General features: G+C 31.1%; 1 protein-coding gene across 3 annotated transcripts in view; it reads left to right on the top strand.

The window, feature by feature from the left end:
- Syt4 (Synaptotagmin 4) overlaps window positions 1–25,692 on the top strand; it is a 163,412-nt gene that overhangs the window by 23,920 nt on the left and 113,800 nt on the right. For 2 of the 3 annotated variants that reach the window (XM_074122308.1, XM_074122309.1), the window contains exon 2: window positions 1,993–2,324. The exons of the other annotated variant lie outside the window; for it this stretch is intronic. In XM_074122308.1, the coding sequence (XP_073978409.1) occupies window positions 2,288–2,324 (37 nt within the window). In that variant the 5' untranslated portion in view covers window positions 1,993–2,287. The remainder of the gene's footprint in view (window positions 1–1,992; window positions 2,325–25,692) is intronic. 3 annotated transcript variants of the gene reach the window in all.

The raw sequence follows: 25,692 nt of genomic DNA, 5'->3' as shown, positions 1-25,692 counted from the left end.
TGCGCTGGATATATTTCTTACAAAACAGATGTACTATACATATATTTATACATGCGCTGGATATATTTCTTACAAAACAGATGTACTATACATATATTTATACATGCGCTGGATATATTTCTTACAAAACAGATGTACTATACATATATTTATACATGCGCTGGATATATTTCTTACAAAACAGATGTATACACCTCTTCGATTAATTCAATATAATTTATCATTAAATCGACCTAATGAGCCTTTATCATTAAATTATTCTTCACTAAACGGTCGAACAAAGATTTGAAGTACAAGTGATGTGATTAAAAGTTAAACTCCTAATAATCTATGAGTAAAATAAGGAAATATTAATAATATTTTATTCTTTCTTCCATTCTAGTGAACCTAAAACATTTATGCCAAACTTTAATTAACCAGGTAGGAGAACAATGAAGAAATTAATTAAGTTCTATAAAGTAAAGGATTTTTTTATATTTTTTTCAAAGATAATATCTTTTACAATTTCCAATTGAATGAAAAGCTGGACTAGATTTAATTAAACAAAATAAAGATTACTTTATTGCGTCCATAATAAGGCTTTTTATTTTGCAATGCAAAAAAATATATCTCCCTGTCAACAACTTACAGTTTAAAAATTATAGTAAAGTATAATACATTAAAATGCATTTGTTTTCGTTGGAAAAATAATCATCTGGATATTCACCATTCCGGCCATAACAACTTGCAGCTTTCTTAACTGATAAATAGCAATTACTAGCTGGTAGTTGTTACTACTGTGAACTGAAATGCTCTTTAAATGCTAGTGTAATCCACCAGATCTATAATTCAACTTTTAACTAATTATAAATTTCGCTCTGAACTAGTTAACAGTTCAAAATAAATCCATTATAAACATTTAAAATATAATTTAATCCTTACCATACATTAAAGTTATTTTTATTAGGTACAATTAATAAATAAATCCGTACAGTATTAAATCTGTGTAGGCGGTATTTTAGTGAAGTTTTAGGCACCTAAGCATAAATTAGCACTCGCACACTAACGCCTATTTACACTAATAAGACCGTTTGGAAGAAATTCATTACAGACTTCATTAGCACAAAGCGTGGGATGCAATCTACCAGACTCTTTAATTTTAATTCAAGAAAGAGAATGTCGAGTAAGAATGCTTTAATTATCTCAAAATTTTACTTTCGAATATTGCACTGCCTAATTGATTGGTAGATTACTAAAGAAAGTAGAAGATGAATAGAATGTAATCACTCTTGACATTATACTGCTACAACTACGCCAAAAACCGATAGAACTTAACTGTTAAGATTTTATTCCATATTTGAATTCGATGAGCTAATCTTACAGATTCGGTCTTGGAGATGAGAAGATATTTTACAATGTTAAGGTAGTTCTTTTATCTCAATCATGGGGCACAATCCTAGGACAGTCCTAGGAGTGGATTCTCCAGATCAATGTGCACACGGTCCAGGCTAGATGCATTTTACTGTTAGAAGACAATTTTCGCTTTCGTCATTTTGCTCGCATTCTTGGTCATTCGCGCTTTCAAAAAGAGTCCACCTTTGCTTACCACTTCTGAATGATTGCACTTCTCTCGCGGCAATATAAAAGTTTTTGGCCATACACCTACTGTATTCTCATACGAGTCCATTTCTTGAAGCAAAGTGTCACAGAAATTACTTAAATATTACTTATAACTATACCTAAACGCATCCATAGAATTGTTCCACCTTCTTTTAAATTCTCTAAACTGTTCTTAAGAAATCTGTACAACTACGAACATTAAAACAAACCAAATAGATTAAAAAAAAGAATATTTAGGATTGTACCAATAGTTAGGTGCAATGGCATTTTTGTGAATTAACTTTAATATCAAGTTTTACGAAATATCATTCATTCTCAAATCTGACATAACAACAACTTGTTTGCAACTAACTAAACTGTTTTCTCAAGTTTTAATTTCCTCATTTATTTCAGGTGAAATAAAAATATATTACTAGAGATATAAAGTAAAAAAAAAAAAAATTGTCTGAAATTCAACAAACCACATTGTGTTAGGGTGGAAAGTATGAAGGAGAAGTTGTATTTTTTAATTGAATAAATTTGTACACAAGTAAAAGTATAAAAGGCCAATGAAACCTAAAGTTAATTAATTTTTTAATTAAAAAAAAAGAGAAATTTAATTGAATAAATAAAAAATTTCGGTGTTAACATGGAGTACACAAATGAAGGTGGCACCACCTAGTAGGATAGATCTGTTCATACAGCAGCCATGTTGGAAGTGCTTGCAAGTGTCTCACATTTTGTAGGTCAGTTTAATTAGTTTTTTTAAAAAAATTACTTTATAAGTTTAAATTAACTTTTGTTATTCAATATTGTGTCATAACATATGTATGTAATAACCCTAATTGTTATTTGCTGTTGCACTAACTTTGTATCAGAAGAGCAACTTTCAACAACAGTGAACATTTTTTTAATAAATTAATTAATACGAAATACGTAAAATGCAAACTACAAGCTCATTGTTAAATGCAGCTAAAACAAAGTAAACTAATTCACATCGTGTGATGTAGCTGCAGTTTGAGAATTATCTCTGGTGATACTAGGGCATATCCTTCTAAGAGTAGAAGCCCTCCTGAGAATGAGTCATTGGCAGGATTTTCCATCAAATGGTAAAAATCTATGGGCACCAGAGAAAAGGCGAGCATACTTACCAAAAGAAAAGCGAGCCATTTCTTAAATTTTTCTTAAATAAGAAAGCTACTCTTCTTTTGTTTTCAATTTAGTAAGCTTTAGCTTGTTAAATAAGAAGGTTAAACAAATTTAGGGAAAGACAATCCTTCTTTTAAATTATTCTAGACTTATTGTAGGTAAAACGAAATGTTAGCTCATAATGCTGTTTGGACAAGTTAAATAGAATAAACTTGCTTCAGGCTAAGTGTCAATAGATGAGAAATGAATTGATACTGGTTAATGTTGACCAGTTAAGCGCGTGTGTGTGTACACGTCAAACCAAATCTCTATTACAGTGCGTTCGATGTGTATACTCGTTGTGAAAAATATAAAATTGCCATTAACTATAAAAACTCGAAATTTTAATAAAATACCATAAGAATATTATTTGGTGCGATGTTTCCTTTATCTTACCAATAGAACTACCAAGTATTTTATACGAAGAGGATTGGTGGAAGTCAGCCAAATGATAAGTGGTTGGTACATGTTTGGTCTCCGCATTAGAGATTGGGAATTACGCAAACAAATAGAAGCTCTCAACCCTTGTGCAATGTCGTTTTTACCTTTTAGATAGAGGTTCAAACCTCAGTACGAGCATGATTTCATTTTGCACAGAATTGAAAGCTCTTTTCTTCCTTGTAAAAGCTCTTGCGTCCCCTAGTTAACTAGGCAATGCATACGTGAAGAGGTGCAAGATTTTGAATGAGCACAGAATGCTCTGGTAATCTCAAGCCCCACAGAGATTGCAGAAAAAGTCGCTTGCAGTGACTATTATGACTTTGTAAACTTTTGGTTGTTTTGCCCTTGTAGAAGTATCTATCTCATGATCTTGATAGCAAAATATCTAGGGAGATTTATTTTTTTAAGCTGCATTTTTTTGGCATATAATATCCATTAAGTCTCTTTTAACAGTGTACAGGGAATATAGTAAAACTTTTCTGGTACAAACAGCAATGATATACCAATTCGCCTACCAGCTTGGAAATTTTTCATTCTGAGGAAAACAGTTGCAGAAAAAAAGAAACCTATCGGACTCAGAAAAAAACCGATCTGGGATCGAAACCTAGAATAGACTGCAAAGAAAAAAAAATCAAACTAACAAAAATGACAACCGGATCTATGTTAAAGAATTTGATCTGCACTTAGAGTGATCTCTTCGAACGAGCATAAGAGTTTGTTCGTCTCCGTTCTGTAATTATATGTGAAAGTGAAATACAATGTTTGTTAAAAGCCCTAAAAACAACAACGAATAGATTTACTTCAACATGAATAATAAAATTGAAGCTGCGAATGAATAAAAACTCTAATCAGAGAGGATGACAAATATTTTTTTTTGGGGGGGGGGGGAAATGAAAGAGAATTAGAAATAGAACTTATTATTCAATTTATTGTGTAATCCGTAAATAAACGCCTCGGAAGAGTTGAGGTCCCGTCCAGAAATTGTAAGCTACCTTGAAAGACTTAATCTAAAGGATCTAAATAGCTTGACAGATATTGAACGAACTTGTTGAAATGAGCTTAAGGGTGAAGTTGAAGAAATCTTCTATATGTTGTGAACTATATCCAATCAAGAAAGAAGATTAGGAAGGCCGAAGATTAGATAGGCGAACAGGGTAATCTTGGCGTATTCACTCTTGCTATTCGTAATTGAAAGGTGCACAAAATTATTGTGGAGATTGGAGCATATTGATGGGTTGGAATGCTATATAAAAGGGAAAGTAGAATAGTAAGAGAGATATAGATAAGTCTTTGTAATGGGTTCAGATGATTTATGATGCGGGAATTAGTTAGAGATTTGATAGATAGATAAAGAGTTGATATTCGGAAAATAAATATATATATTTTAACAATAATTTAGAATGATTTAAATTGTAACTAGAATGCACAACTATAACGACGTTGAATACATATATGTTTAAACACTTAGATAGGGACGCGCTCGCGGTGTAACTCGCTGGTAGAATCTTGAGGTTACGGTGGTAAAAATCTGAAGAATAATCATCGACTGATCCCCCACTTCCTGTAGAGAGACCATATATAGCCCTCACCACACATTGACAAGTCTTGTAATTACGGGTCACACTCAAACATCTCTTGCCGTGTGTTGACCCTAGTCTTGAATAGGCCGGTGAAAGGTGTTGGATGTTGTCAAAGGGCTGTAGCCAGGTAGTCACTGTATACTGACCGTATAATGACCCTTTTGAAAGCGGTGTGTCTTTGGCGGGCGGTCCCTTTTTGCCCGTGCACTGACCGCGGCACTAGCGTCTGACTGGCACCACTAGTTATAATTTTTATAATTAAAAATTATATTTTTTTCTTCTGTTATCACATCACATCATTCCCCCCTTTATAATTTTTATAATTAAAAATTATATTTTTTTCTTCTGTTATCACATCACATCTTTATCATAATTTTCTCAATTAAATACAGAAATTCGAAATTTAATAACCTTTTTTTTACCCATTGTTATTAAAGCAACTACAAAGAGACCCACTCATTTTTGTATCGAAAAGCATTGTTCAAAAACTTCTTTGACAAAACTGAAAATAATTGTTTCTTCATAATCTGGGGAATTTATCATCTGAATTTAATGATTCTAAAAAAAAAAAAAAAAAAAAAATGCTCAGTAATTTAAAGCAGTATTTTTGTGTTAGGTACCTTTCATTAGAAGAATCCTCAGGCGCCACGGTAGCCGAGCAGGTTAAGAGGCGAGATCTGCAAAGCTAATATGCATTGTGGTACTGGGTTCGATTCCCGGTCTTGGCCTTGGATTTTATTAAATGAGAAATAGTAAAAGTACGTTAGCTAGTCGCCTCCGTCCACGAGACCTAGTAAATGGTAGTTGGACGTTAAGCCCCGCCTGAAAAAATAGGCGATTACTTTACTTTACTTTAGAAGAATCCTCCATCAACTTCAATCTGTGGTAGAGACTACAAAAATAAATCTGTGCGTCCAAAATGATTTGCATTTAACTAACTTTTTATAGACAAATTTCACTTTTTTCAGACTATTTCTCTCACTTCTGTTAAGTTCTTGATGCTTTATTAATTTTTGGCCTCAATTTCCATAATTTAATATTTCAATTCTGAAATTTCACCTGATTGTAAAGTAACAGTTACCTTAATTTCTGTCATTTGATGTTAGAAGAACAAGCTGTGACTCTTATTTTGATTGTGTTACTGTCTCAGGTCAGATAAAATGTACATAATATGATGATTTTATCTTGATGCAACTGGATTAAAAGAAAGCTGTTTTATGCCGGTCTTCTGTCTAAATTTCACTTTGGCAAAAATTATTTCTTTGCTTAAGAGGATTAAAAAAGAAAAAGATAGAAGATATACCTAAACTCTTTGAAAATTCATTTGTAACGTTTAAAAACCGCTCGTTATTTCCCGTGGGATTTTCTAAATATTTTTATAATCATCCAGTTGTCCCAAAGTAACCACTGATGGGTTTCTGTAACTAAGGGATTAAGAATCCTCAGTGGTTAACCACTGATCTCTTAACTTTATCATTGACTTGCGCGCGAGATACGTGAATAATTTTTACTGGAGAAGGCAAGGAAAAGTCTTTTAATTTTTTTGTTTTCCCGCAATCACTTTTAGGTAAATAATTCATAATTGAAACACAGTAAAACTTCAAAAACCACTCTATGGTTGAATGTTTTTAGTTTCATCAAATAAAGTTGGTGTGACTTACATGACTTTTTAAATTCAATTTCTCTTCAATCTGGAATTGTTTACCTAGTGGTAGTTACTTAAATTTATTTTAACTGGAAGAGAAATCCGGAAACTGAAAAATGGCATCCGGAGCGCCCTAAATTTTTCCATGAAACGTGATCGATATCCTAACTTTTAAAATGCAATTAACTGTTGTTAACTATACAGTAAGCAAGAATAGATCCGCAAAAATGCTGTGATGCTGCTAATTTGAATATTCAGTGGGTGAGCGGTAGGTTTTTTTTTTTTAAGTGTTGCTTCTAAATAATGACTTATTTTTGCTTAGAAGAGGTACTACCAGTACCAACTAACGCTAACTACATATATATTTCCTGTTCTTACAAAATTCGCCACTTTCGCGATTTTTCCCTTCCAGATGATGTTGTAGGAAGTTCTTCTGCATATCATCTTCTTCACAAGCTGCCTTGGAATTTTGATGGAGAATACATCCAGGAAAACGGACAGATTTATCTTAGATTATTTATTTTAAATTGTTTTTATTTTGTGTTTATGGGTTTTTAACATTTATGGGTGCTCGCAGGAAATATCTTCATCTTCGTTTAGTTATTAATAAGTACTTTAATTTTAAAGCGAATCTTCTGTATGGTATAACATTAAAAACAAAAACTTATACTTCAATCCGAATTTTTCGATCTGAAAAATTAACAAAAAGAAAAATATTCTATTTTGCTTTTTGTTTGCTAAATTTTCTAATAGATATTATCATACAATTTTCTTCTAGTTTTGTAATTTATTATTTGCATTTAATAACAAAACTCTCTCAAACGTTGAAAGTGAACTCAATAAAGTTAGTAAGTACTATATTGTTTAAATTTTAACCAAAACACTGAACTAACAGAATACAAAGCAAGTTTACTGAATGGGCTTGAGCCTTTATTGAAACTCACTTAATAAATCATTCATTAACTGCGCATGTACATAATTGCTTATTTAACTGTTCAAAGGCTTCTCATTAAATCTATTAACCGGGTAACTTTGGTATTACAATCATACTAATTGATTGTTTATATTATTGGAAACAAAAATAGAAACGTTACCATTTAATGAATTCAATGTTAGAAAATTCAAAAATTAAAAGTCGTAATTATAGTAAAATATTCCATTAAAAAACACAGGATATTCTATAAAAATGAAATAAATGAAGATTGTTGGATTGTTAGAAGAAATACAGTTTGAGAAATTGACAGCAAGCTTTAATTTCATTAGAGTTCATTTCCTTATGAAGCGCTGCTGAACGAGGCAGTCAATGAGGAGAGCCAGTTCTTCAATAAGAAATGTTATTACATTAATTACTTCACATAATCCTTTCTCATATTTCTTTGGGTTTAGATTAAATTTTCTACTTTTTAATTATAGTAAGTATTAATCTTTTTTTGCTATTTAGCTTATTTCAATTTATTTTCCTAATTTCAAATCCTTTTAACTTTAGCAATTGAATGCATTCCCAGAAAAAGAGTAAAAAAAGCAGAAAGTAATTTAGTGATGGTTACATCTGCGGTTGAAATTATTTTTTTTTCATAAATGCCATAGGATATCGAACGTCTTGGTGTTAAGTGATAAAGTCACAGAAAAAGAGTTAACAAAACACACACAATAATGGGTAAAAGTCATTGAACAAAGGCACAATGTAATTATTGTAATGGCTAAAATGAAAGAAAAGGTGATAGAGCAAAATATTTTTGCCTATAACACTTTATTTTGAGTTCCATGAACCTGTAAACAATTCACAACAGGAAATATTCCTGTCCCTATAACCGCCAACAAATTACTTTTACATATTCTCATCACTATATTGGACCTGATTAGAAGTCGAATCCTCCGCGATCATTCGCATTACTTTCTTTTACCCCTTATTCTGGTCAAGAAAATTTCTTGAAACGAAGAATTCTTGTTGAAAAATTGTCGGAAATCTGCTCAACTTCTGCTTCACCAGTTTTCCATAAATTTAAAATTTACACCTACCTATTAATATTATTCAGATAATTTGGCCGCACATAACATTTAAATGACACTGTTAAGGAAGTTAAGCCCCACCATTTCTCCCACCAAAACTGTCTTAAAATGCGTACAAAGTTTAAAGAGAAACGTTGAAAACTTTTTTTGTAATAATCTCAAAGATCGAAATTGAAGGATACTTTCAAAGAGAGATGGTTAGATTCCTTACATATTAATAAGAATTAAATATGATTCAAACGTTTGGAGTTTTGAGAAAATTTAGGTGATAGAACCTGGAAATAATAATAAAAATGTCGTGTGAGTGTTCCCCTCCGATTCTTTACTACGTGGATTGCAATTAAAAAGATAAACAATTATCTTTGGCGTTCGGTGGAACCTGAAGTCGAACCTGAACTTGGAAGTAACCTAATTAACTTCATGTTACTCAACGTTAAGAGCAGAAATTTGTGAACGATATTTATTGCATTTAAGGAAACTGAGAAGCGGTGAAAACAGCATAACGATGCACTGATACAACTACTCCCTGAAGTGGAATAGTTAGGTAAAAGCGAGCTGCGATAGCCAGCCACTTTGTAACCTTTAAAGAAATAGCATTCCCCAAAAGGGCGTCGTTACACCGGGGACGAAAAGAAGCAAAGGAAGAGAAAATTCGGTAGTGCAAATTAGAAGGATGAGCAAAAAAACAAATTATGAATGTCAGAAATAGATAGATATTTGATGCCTAGAAAATCGACAGAGTTGACGTAAAATTCTTGAGGATCTGGAAGGAATTAGTCATTTATAATTCTCGATTATAATACTATTCTTCAGCTTGTGATAATTAAAATCATTGCTAACTCGATAATAAAGCTAATTCAATACTAAGTCGTATTCAGTTTTTCCAAAGAAGTTCATACTTCATATGGTTTGTACTAAACAAAGAATTGGCAGGTCTGGAAAAAAAAATAATCGCTCCACTGAACATTCCTCTGTTATCAGCGCACAAACACCATGAGCTAACAAAGCTTTATAATATAGATGTGCTAAAAAATATCTGTACATAGTGTTTTGTAAAAATAATATTTACGAATAACAGAACAAAGGCTTGATGATTAAACGAACAACTGTATAGAAAATAAAAAATAAGAGAGTCAAATAAATTCAAGCGGAATAACTGGATAACAAAGGGCATATCCGTTTTTTAGTTAGATTTTAGATTCTTTTTCTTTTTTTAATACGCAACCTGGGTGTAAAATTTTTATTAGAATTAGAATTTTCATTTTTCTTGCTGCTATAAATAAAATGTTAATAATAATTGAAAAGTTATATCTAAAACGTAGAAAAAAACAATCAAAAAGTGAACCAGGTTAAAATTAAACAATGCAGTCAGCGAGTTTTATTATAAGTTGAAGACTCTGACTGTATAAATAGAGAAATTATGAAGATTGAGTCATAAAAGATGGGTGGTACCTACCTTTATTACTTGAAGCAGATATAAACTGGAATAAATACATTGTCTCACTAGAAGGGAACTATTGATTGCAAAAGGAGCATTTCTTCGAATCTTTTAGAAAGTTCAACCGATAAAAAACACTTTTATTATTAAAATTTTGTACAGTAAGAAAGAAAGTTTTCTTAAACAAATCGAATAAATATTTAATTCATAGCCATATTTTATTAAAATAGTCTCTTGTTTCTGGAGGAAGCTGTAGGGAACGAAGGAAGACAGATTGCCTGAGACAAGAGGAAAAAAAATAGTTTGAAGCAGGATCTGGCTGGTCTACGTCCAGATTTGGCAGGATAATAGCATACTCTTGTACTATTAAGGATAAAAAGAAAGAAATAAGGTTATAAATCAATCAATCAATCTTTTTATTGCTTTTAAGATTTCTTACAGCAAGGGTTGCGTCGATTGACAAAGTGCTAAAGTAAATTACAAAATAAATCGAAATAATATAAATAATAATAATAATAAAAAGTAATTATAAAAATAAACTAACTCTTTTTGTTGATAAAGAAAAGTAAACATGTAAATGGTGGTGATAATATTTATTGTGAATCTATAATCTATTGTCAATAGATTTAACATTGTATTATCGCCCATGGGGTACAAAATATAGTTTAAAAGATACATTTGCCTAAAACAATTCAACATAGGGCATGATAAGTGTCCTAGATTGTCGCTTTCAAATGCACATAAGTTACATTGTTGCTCAGGATTAAATCTATATGAAACCTTATTAAGGAAGATTCTGTGGTACTTGCTTCCAAATAACCTCAATTGGTTGGCCACTCTTAATTTGTTTATGTGACAATGAAAAAAGAAATAAGATTCTCCGAGTCCTAAAGAACTTGTATTTCTAAAAACTGGATTATAGGATGATGGTGACCGCCGCGGTTACGTCTTTACAGATTAGGTTATTTTTAAAAGATTTCAATAGGCTGGGGAGAGAACAGGATAGGAGTTTGGGATCTTGAGATTTCCAGACAATATCAGCTCCTATTTCTAGTAAATATGACCCAAGTTCATGACACCAATTAAAGGGGATCTTTCTATTGTCTTGGAGTTCCAACATTTTACTATAACAAATTTTCGGTGGTCGATCATTAGGCTTTAATAGAAGTTTGAGCCACCATCCTAATAATACGTAAGGTTATAAGCAATAAAATGTTGCATTATGAACTTAGGTATTTCATCGAAAACGCTTCATGAACTAATCGTAGATAGAAGAACTTCTTTAGGATTACTCTGGCAGCAATCCTAACATTTTCTGTAATTGATCGAAAACAAAATGTTGTTATAACAAAAATGGCTTTACTTACGCTAACTGTCAATAGAAAAGAAAAGTGATGACATTAAAAGTTTGCGAGCCATTTCTGGTTTTCTCATAGTGTGAATGATAAGAGGAAGAAGGGTTAGAAGTTGAAGAAAGTCTGGAAGCAGAAGACTAGGTATCCCGTTCCCAATAAGTCTCTCCACTTTCCATGTCACCCGGATATGGAAGAAACCGCTTTCCCACTATACTTCAAATCACATAGTCTTCCAACTCTTCACCAGGGTATTGCCAATACCTCATCCCCTAAAAGAGAGATATACACACACTTAGCAGTCCTGGGTCACAGATCTTATTTTTATTGTCCTTGCTCTATCTCTCTTCAGCCAACACTAAAACTTGCCCGCCCTAATACAACAGCACATCATTCTCGTCCAACCAATTGTGTTCTGTCAATGTGTGCCAGTGTGCTGCCATTACTCTGTCTCCGCGTCTCATCTTCCAACTTTCCCGCTTTTATATATTGCATTTTTTTCCCCTTTCTACTCCTTTATTCAGCAATTTTTATTTTGGACACTTAATTAAAATACAAACAAGAAACTTATTCTGTCATCATCACATGGCGAGTTCCCACGAGAAAGTATTGTTCAATAACCCTCCATAATCTGATACAGCAGATAAAATGTTCTTCTCTCGTTTAAATGTGAGCACCATTTATAAACCGTACACTTCAGCAAGCAAGTACTTAATTTTATGTAGTACATTTGTTCTGCTTTCATTATTTCATTTTCAGCAAAATTACTCTAAATTCTCTTAGTAAATTTAATGCATTTAATCATTTTATTCGATGAAGGGGATGTAAAGCCTACAATATTGAAAGCATCATTTTTACAGAATTTATAAAAAAGTTGTTTTTGAATTTTATGCCAATAAAGTTTACTTCATGTCGTCAATTGTGAAAAGAGTCTAATTGACTCCTAGGTTGATTTCATCACCATACTTTGACCCATCTTTTGTACCTATTTCCCCTCCACAAAAAAACCTAGAAGCTAATAAAATTCTATGGATTGTTTCCTGTTCCAACAACTAGCAAAAATTCCCAGAAGAAAAGATCTTCCTTAATGGTATTTCAGAAGATTGGATTATGTACAACTTCCGACAGAATCTGCGGGGCGTGATCCCTTTCAAGGTTCAGCATTCTCTAAATTAGCAGTTCCCACAGTCACTGTTATCTTTAATTGTCTTACCCATGAAAGGATGCTACTCAAATGTAATGCTTCTCTATAAGCATCTCTTGGGTCCAACCTCCTTAGTTAAATTGCTCTGGCTGAGACAAGTGGTATCTTTCAACTAGTCTGCCAGCCATATTAAAATTCTATATAACTAATCTACGTAGAATGTTAAACAAATGAAGTTAATTTTAATCTTAAAATCTCGATTAATTCATGAACACTGTAATAAATATTTAAGTAATCCTCTTTTTGTTTTAAATATTTTAAAAGGGAGGAAAATTAATCAAGAATTAATTATTACAAAATTACATATAATTGCACGATTTTCAACATTTCTGTGATGAAGTGTTAGTAGATAATACGATATTTAGGTATCACATTGTTGGAATATATTCTGAACTAAATTGTATATGCTAAATGTTATACACAATTATTAAATCATAATTCAACATTTCTGTTCTGTCTAAATTATACGTACGTTCTAGACTCATCAACTTTTATTAAATTTTGCTTAATTATATTGTATTATTATATTAAACAAATTTATCTTCGAGAATTTGTTCGATAATTTATAGCAGTGCGATAATTATTTTAATATAGATAACATTGTAAGGCTTAGATACATTTAAACATTAGTTAAATGCTTTATGACTAAAAAAAATTAGTCTGCGCATTGGAATTTTTGTAAAAACTCTTCAAATTGGATGATTAGTCTATTATGTTGACGAAATAACAATAAAAGGAGTTTTACAATTATATTTTAAATTATTTATTATCAAATATTTAATAATCATACAAATAATAATTTATGAAGTACATTAATGCTAACACGGAACTAACAGCTAGACCTCAATCTAATTAACAATCCATCCGATTCACTAATTTCAACAAATATTGTACGTTCTACACTAATTAGGGAAGATTTTTTTTTTTTAATCTTTTACTGTAATTTACCACTGCAACAGTTGTTGCAACAAGCAAATATGGTAAAACAAAAAGAAATAAAAGAAAATCATGAGTGGAGAAGGCACCCAGTGCCACTCCAGTAACGTGCTTTGCTCTCACGATAAGAGAAGATCACGAGGCCATCTTCTCTTCAATCTCCTCGGAGGATTACTCTGGTAATGTGGAGGAAGAATTTGGATTAAATAGCAAATTTACTAGTTTTTTTTTTTTGTTACAGAAACAGCCAATCTAGTAAGCAAAATGTGTGCTCTTACTATCAGAGCAATCACACACAGTTTGCGCAGCACTTTACTATAAAAAGTGTCCTTTAAAAATATAACTGTCTTAATATATTTGTATTAACTGAAACTTCTGTTCTGATTCAAACTTTTCAAAACTGTTTTCTAACCGAAAGTGCAGGTCTGCTGACTATGATACAGTTGTTTAGAAGAATGAATGATTGATTGATTGTGAAATGCACTCATGAGAATCATTGTTCCAAACGGAGCAGTAAATGAATACTAGTAACTGTTCACTCAAGTGAATTGAACATGTAATTGTAATTACCACTAGATTTCAGTTAAAAAAGTTTCAGAAAATAAATCTAATGAACAAAATCGTAATTGATTTATTATGAATGAGCAGTTCAAATTTTAATAAATGACTAATATTGTACTTTAATGTGGCTGGCTTTTAGGACGCCCACTCATCTTTCTGTTCTTATCATAAGCTCCGACAAAGGAGAACCTCTTTAACTTCTATAACCTTCGGCTGTTCCTTGCTTCCTTTACTTTTCATCGTCTTTATTTCAAGATTAAATCCTCTTTTCTTCTTTTTACCTTCTCCCTTCCATGTATTTATTTATGCTCTTTTCCAGAATACTCAAATCAGGAGTATTCTTAATAGAGATAATGCTTGAAGTAGGAGGAGGTAGAAGACAATGGGCCTATTGTCAAAAAACATAGGTAGCCAACTGCTGCAAATTTTTCTAAATCGATGTAAGTTCTTCAATTTACAAATAAAATGGACCATTTGAAGTAACTGACTGCAATACTTCAAAGTTAATAGCAGTCGTAATCCTTTTATTCTAAAAAGTTTGCATCTTATGAACGTATCAGTAATAATAATAAGAAATATACTGATTAGACTATTTTGCAACACAGAGATTTATTATCAGCGCTTTTAATGCAAAATAATGAATCAAGAAAAGTTAAGTACAAAGTTCATTAAGTGTTTTTCGGCTCAATTGGAAGTTTTACTTCTCGATTTTCAAAATTGCCTCAAATTAAAACAATTTTTAACTCGGCCCAACAGTTTTAAGTGAATACTTCTGCTATCTTACGGAACAAAAACGAACTATCTCATCCTATAATTGAACATTTATTTTTCAAAAACCTCTGTTTTTATTTTTACTTATTTATTTTGTTTTATTTTTTTAAAAATAATTTGTAGAAATAATCCAGATAACAGATTACATGACTAAAAATTCTGATATTCGTTTAATGTACCCGTTAAAAAAAAGTATTGGGCTCCCAGTCTTAGCCTAACTTGATATTTTCTGAAATCTCTCGAAAGCTTTAAGCTTTCATTCAACTGCTCATAATTTATTTAGAGTGGTCATGTTGTTGAAATTTTATAAATCAATAAAAGAATTTCTAGAATAAGATCAATTTGATCACGGATTAAAGAGGAAAGAATCAGACTCTATCAACACATATTTCGAGTATTAATGCAAGTTTGACGTCGTGACATGCAGCAAAGTTTTTGTATAATCTTTTTATAGGATCTTTACATAATCTACTTGTTTCAGAATAATTTTCTTTAAGGAGTCTTATGAACCAGAGTAAAGTTGGCGTCATGCTACAGTCAATTACCGTATTCATTAGTAACACGCAAGCTTTGAGCTGACAGTATTGCAATGATCGATTTTATTTTTGTCGAAAATACTGAAAATGTTAAAGAAAATTACAGTTATTTATAAATCGTTTCGATTTTTACGATGAAATAACGTAAACTTTATTCTGCATCATAACTCTCCTTAAAGAGAATTAATCTGAATCTAGAGCATTATAAACATTTTCTAGGGATAAATAAACGAGAAAACCTAAACATTATTTTGATATGGCAAGATGGAGTTTCTGTAAAATGTTTTAAACTAGGGAACTAAAGGGCTCATCGAAGGATTGTAATAAGAAATTCCAAGTGCAAGTAGCTCGAATTGTAAGGAATATAAAAAGCTACTTTCGCTCTTGGAAAGAAGAAAAGTCTAGAAAACTTGTGCGATTGAAAAGCTAAAGGATTCAAATTGGAGGCATTGTAGGATGCACAAAAAAAAAGGGATTTGAGAATATAGATAGCAGGAGAATCCCAGGAAGTATAGGAAGAATCCAGAGAATCATAATTAATGAACTTACTTTCTCTATTAATGACTATTTTCTAATGAAAATAAAATTTTTTAACGAATTACAAGCATTATACTAAGACTGCCTGTTTGATTATTTGTTGTATGAGAATTGTGGAACAGAACGATAATAATAAAATATATTGATTAAGGATGAGGTGTGGGCGGAAAAAACAACACAAATATACTGATGGAGGAAAAGCTAGTATAAAAGCTTTTTACGTTGGCATGAGAGAATATGATGAGAGTATTGATAATTAATGATTTTTTTTGTTAATTAAAATAAGCCGAAGGTTTTATCCATTTTTAATATATTTTGTTAATTATTTAATTATTGATTAGCTCCAATTAGGTTATCAATCGTACAATGAGCACACATCCCTTTGCAAATTCCCTTTCACAATGTTTATCTTTTTAAGTAGATACTTATTTCACGCTTGCGATGATTTCTACTAAGCTTACCTATAATGGCTAATGCTTTACCTCATTAGACGGTTTATTTAAGGCTTTATCACCCTTACATTAGTAAGGAGGGAACTTCTCTCTTTCCTAAATCCAAATCACATCAGTTAAGTAAATGTATTTGTTTTTTATTTAAATATATTTAAATTAAAAAATATCATCTATTAATTTTCAGAAAGTTCTCTTTCTCTTTCTTGGCTTTTCTAATATTTCATTTAATTATTGTCTCATGATTATTCTATAGTTTTCCATGTTGTTATCTATTTTTCATTTTTTATTTTTATTGAAGTGCTATTTTTATTAAGTTGCATTCTTTTTTTAATCTTTTAACCAAGAAGAAGGTGCTTATTTGTTCTTAAATAATTTAATTTATTTTTGATTTCCCACACATATTTCAAAGACAAACTCCCGTTTATTTAATTATAAAATGCAATTTGGTCCAGGAACACCAGACCATCGCAATTACTAAATTTATTTACAATCCTACACCCTTCTCTATCCGATGGTAAGTCTTTCTTTGTTTCAATTCTTCAGCGCTAAAGACCTTTAAAAACTGATATGCTTCAAATACTTTCCTATTTTGCCAAAAATATTCTTTAGTTAACCAGTTGACAATTGCTCTGAATTTACTCTCTGGTTTAACCTAAGTTTTTACAATTTTCTTGCCATCTTTCCTCTTCCCTAAAGTGCACACTATGTTTTGTTTCTTCTTTCCTTGTGCCACCATTTTCATCTACATTGCTACAAATATTCAAGATTTGTAGGGAACGGATTGATTCTCAACATTAAATTTTTCTTCTTTAACTTATTTATAATAATCTGCTGCAGAATGTATCTTCTTGCTTTCTTTCAACTTCTTCTATTTCAGCTATTTCTCTTCAGTTTCTTCAGCAGAATGTTTATGTGAATCTTCTTTCTCTAATTTTTCTTTGACAACATTTTTTCTTATTTTCAGCAACAACTCTGAAATTTAATTTCACTTTAGTTTCCTCTTCGCCTTTTTTTCAAAGACATATTTCCCAAAATTAATTTCTTGCTTTTTAACTTTTTCTTTTTCTCTCTTTTTTAATTATTTTTTTGGGGTCTGTTATTAATTTTTTCTTTTCTTCTTCTATTTGAGTATCCTCAGTTTTATTGCTAATTATATATATATATATAATTTTTTTCATTTTCACACTTAATGCTTTGTAGCAACATGTGTTTTTCATTACACGATCTCTCACAGAATTCCTAAATTAAAATAATTTAAGCTTACCTCACATTCTGCCTAGTCTCAGGAAAAATTTGCTTCACCAAACGATTTGAGTATACAATTTTCTGAACTTCGCTCCATCTAACATTTTGAGCAATGCCCTCAAATTATAAAATTTTGTCTCAACATGATAATTCTGAACTCCATTAAAAAATTAATAACACATGTCACGCACATTCGCCATGTCGTTATCAAGTTTCGGTATCAGAAGCCACTCCTGGATACACTACAGTTATAAACATGGTGATATTTTATTTTCCTTTAAATTTCTGTTTCTATGGGATAACATTTACATATACATAAATAAAATGTAAAAGAAATCAAGTCATAGATACGTTCATTTATATTCTAAATAATTGTAAAAGTTTCTTTTAAAGTAAAATAAAGTATAAAAATATACAGGATGAATATATTAACTGGCAAAGAAACATACAAACTGGAAAAGCAAAAGAAGAGATGTTTGGGTTTTTATTAAGGAAGATGGCTGGGTGAAGCAAGAACCAAAGCAGGAAGGGAAATAACATGTTTTCTCCTGCATACATAAAGAAGTCAACACTATTGGAAGGAGAGGCAGGAATACTTTGAGAATAAGTAGCCTACTTGGTGTTTCTCTTTAACTTTCAAAAAAAAAAAAAATATATTTTTTTTAATGTGGTTGCGGACAAATATGAAAGTAAAAAAATATACAAGAGGAAGACGGAGAACTAAAAGTAGAGAGAGATTTAGAAGGGAAAAAAGGTGGTAAACTTGAAAAGTAGATGTAAGAAAAGAAAAAGAAATCTCTATTCAGCGACTGCGAATAAGAAGACTGGCGGAGTGGCTCGAGTGCATCGAAGGAGAACATGAAGGAGATTTTGTTGTAAAAAGAAGGGTTACAACAATATGGCCGCATTAGATGAATCTCTTGATCCAACACAACTTCCTTGCATGGCCAATATTAAAACTTTCGGTAGCTTTGAGAGGGCTTATAACACGAACTTTTCCCCTTTATATTATCAAATAATTACATTATTTACCATTCAAAAACTTATACAGGAAATAAATTATTAAAAATAAAATATACTTAGCAATGACAACAGGCATCTGCCAGAGTTCACAGAAAAAATTAACTTTTTGTCCAATGTCAAATCATTGGTGTATAACCTTTGAACGACGGGCGTACCAATATAAAGTGGAATTACTAATCGTATTACAAGTATCAGGGCAGTTGTCTAAATCTAAAAACTAGATTTGTGATAACCAAATATAGCACTACTCTCCCAGAGATGGCAGGTTAGCACCAAGCAATTCGTCACAAGTAAGCCTGTCCACTGATTGTTCGGAGTTAGTTAGGGAAAATGTAACTATCATGTTCCCCAAGGTAACTCCGGTATTTTCTCACTTTTCCAAAACTCCAACGTGGCTCGTAATTTTTCTGGACTTTTCTTAGCCAACCATTCAGCATTTTTGTTCCCTTAAAACAACATAGGCTAATTATCGATTGGGAACCGCTCGAAATCAGTATACTATAAACGATTAATCAACTCTAACGTCACTTACTTCCAATCTTGACATCCTGGAACGTCCTAATTTGAAGTATTTTTGAGGACCAGGAGAATTATTATGACTTCATCCTTAAAAGTAGTGATAAATTGTTCCACAGGCTCCAAGATTTGGAAATTGGAGGTAAAAAAGCCAACCCCGTTATTCCACGGGTAATCAGCAGTTGAGCCATCTGTTATACATAAGCTTCCTTACTGCTGTTAGTTCCAATGGATTGATTTTTTTTTTTTTTTTCAAGCTTTATGAATTCTAAACAATCCTTTGCAAGGTGATATAGAGTCTTTGTGTTTACATTATTTTAGGCAGTCATTTGTGAACAAGTGGATTTTAGTCTTGGATGAGGTCTTGGGCACTGCAGGAAAACTTCTGTTGTCTTTCAAGTCTGCAGAGCTGGTCTATGGTCGATGTGCTCACTGAAACAAAGAATAAACTAATATCTATAATCTTTCACTATCTTAAATAAATAAATAAAATAAATGTCATAACAATATGATTTAAACAAAAAATAAAACTGTTAAAATTCGAGAAAATAAAAGCACTTTTTTAAGACAAATTGTTCATAATGTGTATGCATAATGAGTCATCCTCGAAAGGAGTCTACTTAATGGACCAGCAACATATTTACAAAGTTAAACTGGATTGAGCAAGATAACTGACAATAATTCCAATCAATTCAAATCTTAACAAAACCACTGAAAACAGTATTTAAGAGCTTCACAACTTTAATGATGCAAGGAGAGCTTTTTTTTTAATTAACTGTTCTGATAATTCTAGCACAAAGTTACAATACACTGTAGGTAAAGTACTTTTTGGCTTAGAGCATTATTCTTAGATATGTTTTACCCACTAAGAATTCTTAGTAAAATCATTAATTATGCAAAAATGCCATAGAAATAGCTAATGTACCTCATATGAATATTAACTTGTTACATACTTTGAACTGTTTTTGTTACTGACCTCCATTGAAAGAAAAGTGATAAAGAAAATGAAGTTGAAAAATAATAGAAGAATTATCCATTAAACAAGGTGGGTGTTCAGCATTAATTTTTTGCAAGTCTTTGAATGTACATATATCAAAAAGTAGTTAATCAAAGCACTTGAAACTTGTCGGGTTAAGAAAACTCGTTAATACTAGTATATACCCACTTTCAAGTTGATAAATGTAAGAAAAAAAAAAGCAAAAGTAAAAAAAAAAAAAAAGCAATCTTCCTGTAGCATCCTGAGACAGCTGTTCAAGACACATTGTTGACCGAAGAAAGTTTACTCTGTAGAACTGAGATGAAGAAAAAATTCTAGTTAGTTATGTTTTTGCTGTGTTGATACATTTGATGTTATTATTATTTGTTTTCTGAAGACCTTTCTTCTTCTAAATGACATAATATGTCGACTGAATTTGAAGAAAATAAATTACTCCATTTCTGGAATTCTCTCTTTCTTTTTGTTTGTTTGTTTTTAATTTAAGGCGCGTGAACATTTAACGTCGTTGGCTCTCCGGTCTTTAATAGTGGGGTTCTCTTGTTATGCTATCCATCAAGAAGAAAGAAGGTTCTAGGAAGAATAAAACTAATAGCCAGCAGCATGATTTTTACTAGAATCTCCACAAAGGAGTACTGCGCTCAAATCAATGAGGATTACCTTAGATTGAGTAAAACGTTACTTCGTCTGGCGCTTTTCTTTTTCAATTTACGTTGGTACAAGTGCTCTGTTTATACTAGTATATACCCAATAAACGATTACGTTTCTTTCATACAGATCTTTAATGTCCTAACACGTTCTGAGACGATCTTATTAATGCAAGAGAATGCCGTCCTTCAATAATAGTTCTATTCTCCATTTGTTTTTAAAGTTCAGTATAAACTGGGAGGTTGAAAATGTTATTCAGGATAATATATTTCTTTTTATTCTCTTAGTAGTTTTAATCCTGTCGAAAAGATTTCTCTTCAGGAAGAAGAGCACTTGTACCAACGTAAATTGAAAAAGAAAAGCGCCAGACGAAGTAACGTTTTACTCAATCTAAACTGAAGGGTAGCTCCAGAGTTGACTCTGAGTAGTCAGAGGACAGCCTCCTTCTTGGTTAATGTGTATCTTCCTTTATGTTGTACGTTTCTTTTACTCTCATACAGTCAACTTCTTCCTCTAGCAGTAGAACCATTCATCAGGTTGCAGTGAACTTTATTCTCCTGTCACTCTCAACATAACATTGTGGCTGTAGCTAGGGAAGTTAGATCCTTAGGCTACCCTTACAACAGGCGCTTCACCGTAAACATATTTCCAAATAAAAAGGAATTCAACCTTATTGTTATGCTTGTTGCCCTGAACAACACAAACTGTCGAAATTGTAAACAATTTTGCCTAAATATTTTCTTAACCAAATAATTAAATATAGATTCAATAAGATTAAAAAGCGTCGACAAGACGTTGATTTTTTTCACTGATCTATGTGTTGCTAATAACCTATTGTTGCTAAAGAAATCTGCGAGAATATCTAAATCTAGATGAACATGAAATTTGATTCAAGAACTACAACGAAAGCTAACTATAGTAAAGTTATTTCATTTACAAGAGGCATGTTCCGAACTGTCATAATCACATTTCTGTGCAAAATTTACAGTGGATTACTCCTAGATCGTTAATCCAAGTGGAACTTACTTGAAAAGATGTGATAAAGTGATACAAACTTTATCAGAAAATATACTCTAATTAGAGACAAATTATGACCTATTTGGACTTTCGGAGTTGTACCAATTCTCGTCATATCATCACCAATCTCTGTTATTATAGCTATCATCTTGTCTCTAATTTCAATACCATATTACCTTGTACTTCCCTTTCGGATTGATATAACTGAGGTAGAAAGTTCTATTGCAATCTTTGCAAGCCTAGAGCTAGGCGTGTTCACTAGCTAATACTGTCCTACCATTTCTTCCCCAAATAACCAAGTTCATAAGTCTAAAAAAGTTTAAATAACTAAATCTAGATGAACATGAAATTTTTCTTTCAAGAAATACGAGTACAACTAAGGCTAACTATAGCAAAGGTATTTCATTTACAAGAGGCATGTTCCGAACTAAAAAGTTCATACATGTAACTGTAGATAAATATTTATTGCTAAAAGGAAACACCAGCTTGATATTTCATTAGCGGTGGAGTTGTTGAAAGCATACAAATTATTTTCAAGAAATAAATAGAATTTATATATTTGTTTTAAATTTATTTATAAATCTATATACGAAATCTATCGTACATATATAAATAGAATTGATAAATTAGCCTTATACTTCAGGTTCCCCAAATGCGAGTCATTTGGAAAGCTGAGTGAACTAGTTCCATTCAACTTTTCTGATTGATTGTTAAGCAGATATTTTTAACGACAAAAATAAAGCTTAGTTACCCTATTTTGGTCCAAACTTAGGAGTTTGATCCAATAAATAGGATTCTTTTAATCACTTGAAGACTCACTGGATGACAACCAGGACTTACAATATCTAGATAAGAACAGTACTAAAACGTAATGTAGTGAAGAAAAGGAGAAAAAAATTCAGCTTGTGGCAGCAAACAGGGATTTTAACTAAATAGGTTTCCTTTCCTTAGGTAATTAGGTTTCTTCTATCAAGGCAGTATTAAAAAAAAAGGAAAGATTAAAAGAAAATGGAGTTACACAAAAATGAATAATCAGGGTTCACAAGAAATTAAAAGTAAAGGTTTGTTTTCTTGTTTGTTATTTCTTTTTTTTTTATTTATTTAATAAAGAATCTGGACAGAGGAAACAGCGATTACTGTTTTCTTGGTGACCGAAGATATAGAAGAAGAAGAAGTGAAGACAGATAAAAAAAATGCTCTAAAAGGTTTTTTATTTAATTACTGTTTTAAAAGTTTATTATCTGAGCGTTGGATATTATTTTTGTAATAAAAAGTAAAAAGGGGATACCAATCTTATTAAAACGGTGGCGCTCCTTTCAACTGGACACTTCAACTATAGAGTTTCCTTTTTTTTGGTTTAATTATTTTCTTTTTAGTTCTAAAGATATCTTTTTTAGGACGAGGATTCTGAACATAAAGAAAGATTTAATTGCTTTTTTTTTATTCCCAGTTTATTGTTATTATTATTATTAAACAAGTATGTTTATTCGCACTAATAAACGCAGTTGTAATGTGTACACATTTGCACATAGTGCAAGATTATTTTAAATGTATATAATTATTACATAAGAAAGAGTAAATTTATTCAAATAAACATTTGCTCAACTAGAATTAATAATAATTCTATTATTATTTATAGAATACTAGCTGTTTATTAAAGCCGCTAAAGATTTAATTTAATTTAAAGTTAAAATTTAATTTAAATTTAGTGGTGTTTGTTTTGCGAACGGCAGTTCTGATGGATATTAATTTAAATTGTAACTTTCAATTTAAAGCCTTATAAATGCTTTAAGCTAATGAACAATTTGGTATTTTTTTAATAATTTTTTTCAACTTATAAATAATTTTGAGATTAGTGATGTTGTTAAGTACTATTTTGTTAATACTTGTATCATCGTACTCCAAATAATATTCTCGAGGCGGTCCTTAGGTTTAATATTCTTTTTAAAACTCCTTGACTGGGAGCAAGAAATAAGTTTGTATTCAAGTCAATTTCTTTTAATTCTATTCCTTAGTTTCTGGCAACCAGTTAGCTGTCATTGGTAGGTAGCAAGAGTTGAGAAGAATACACAATTGTTAATTTTGTCATTATTCTGGATTCCTTAATTTCCAGACACAGAAAGACTCCCTGTGTTTTTATGGGTTTTCATAGTAAACCCATAATGGTTAATCACTATTATAAAATTAAAGAATTTAATTCTTTAGAATCTAAAGAATTAGAATTATATTAAAATTTTCTTAATGTTATTGATTTATAACTTCCTAACATTATGGATTGATTATACTTTTAAGTGTACTAGTATCAACGGAAAAGTTAAGAAATAATTTTGAGCTTTCGAAATCATTTTTTGACCTTAATAAATCATTAATAATAAAGAATTTCAGACGAAGGAGGTTTAAAGGTTAAAGGTTTAAGTTCATTCATAGAACTTTCTCCTGTCAAACTTCTAAAGTTTTTTCAACTTTCATTGGTGGTCCATTACTCATTTATTTAAGAGCTTTGTTCAGAATGAATGTTGTTGATAAGATAAAAGAAATTCTCTATAGATTTTAGATTAATTGATGAAATGGTGCTTAAAATTTTCCTAATAATTAAGCAGCCTTCTATTCAGAGGAGATTAAGTATTATGAAAAATGTTTTAAAACAATAAACGTTTTAATCCATCATCATGTTTATCAGAAATAACCATGCAGTCATTTTTGTTTGATTGTTTTTTTTCATTATTTGAGATTAAAAAGCATTCCTTAGGATTTTATTATTTACTTAAATTTTAAACATTTTATAGCATTTCAGGAAGAAATTTCATGAGCATTGATTCCCTTAGAATATTTATTTTTAATATTTAGCTACTACCTAAATTTGAAGTTTATTACTGCTGGGAATTCCAATTTGTGTATATGTATTTTCTAACTTTTCTTGATTTTCCGAGATGATCTAAAAATAAAGACCATTGTTCTATAATGTAGCCTCTCCCTTCAGCCTTTTTAGGGGCAGAACATCGTTACACTTGCTTCCTGATTATTTAAATCTGTATTTTCTTCTGATATAAATTTCTCTGTAATATTAGTAACAATAAAATTAGACTGTATATCACCGAATGTCTGTTTGTAAAATTAATACCTATAATTAGAGAATAGTGAGAATAGTGTGGTGGTGTAATGAACAAAATATTTTCAAGCTAATCATTGTTCATTCCATTGGCAGTCCAGAGACTTCTTTGAAGAATGCTCGAGATATGCTCAATTAATTGAAATAGGTTATTAATTAATCTTAAAATTTGGTCACAGTACATTTAATTTCTAATAAGGAAAATTATAAATTGGATAAAACTAAAATTTAGTTTTCAAATTTATTGGTTACAACAATTTTATTGTCGTTTAGGAGTTCACTCCGGGATTTTTTTTTTGCATAACGTAAATTTGGATGGTATAGGGTATCATAGGGTCTTACTCTTCTGACAACGAAGCCCAAATTCATTGCATTCCCTGCAGAAAGAGATAGTTGTTCTGTTTATATAGTACATCGTTTTTCCACTATTGCTTTTTGTGTATGATGATACTTACTACTTAGTCATTTACCATTGAAACCAAAAGGAGATGTACCATTTTATATTTTTGACCAGCAGAAACTGGTGAATGGACTTGTTTGCTGGTCCTAAGTCAAATAGCTTTTATCGTGGAAGAAAATTTTTTTTGATGGTTTTTTGGAAATTTCAGGAAACTAATTTCTATCAATCTCTTTTAAAGAAAGATTTAGAGTCTTTATTTTGGTTTATATTTTACTTTTTCCTTATACTTGAGTGACTGGAAATAAGCGATGTTATTAAATCTGTTGAATTTTCGTTTTCAACAAATGAAGCCAAAATTAGAACAATCATGTTTCAATAAGAATAATTTTCAATTCTCCTTAACCTAATGTGTGTAATGTAAATTGAAAAAAATCACTGATTGTCACAAGCCCAGCTGGTGGTGTTCGAGCTTGTCTTCTAGTTTTTCCCTGTTCTCATTAAGTTTTTATTC

This window comes from Rhodnius prolixus, unplaced genomic scaffold (genome assembly GCF_049639745.1).
Source record: "Rhodnius prolixus isolate KJV_2025 unplaced genomic scaffold, Rpr scaffold_8, whole genome shotgun sequence".
Classification (NCBI taxonomy): domain Eukaryota; kingdom Metazoa; phylum Arthropoda; class Insecta; order Hemiptera; family Reduviidae; genus Rhodnius; species Rhodnius prolixus.
This window is presented reverse-complemented; position numbering and strand designations above follow the sequence as displayed.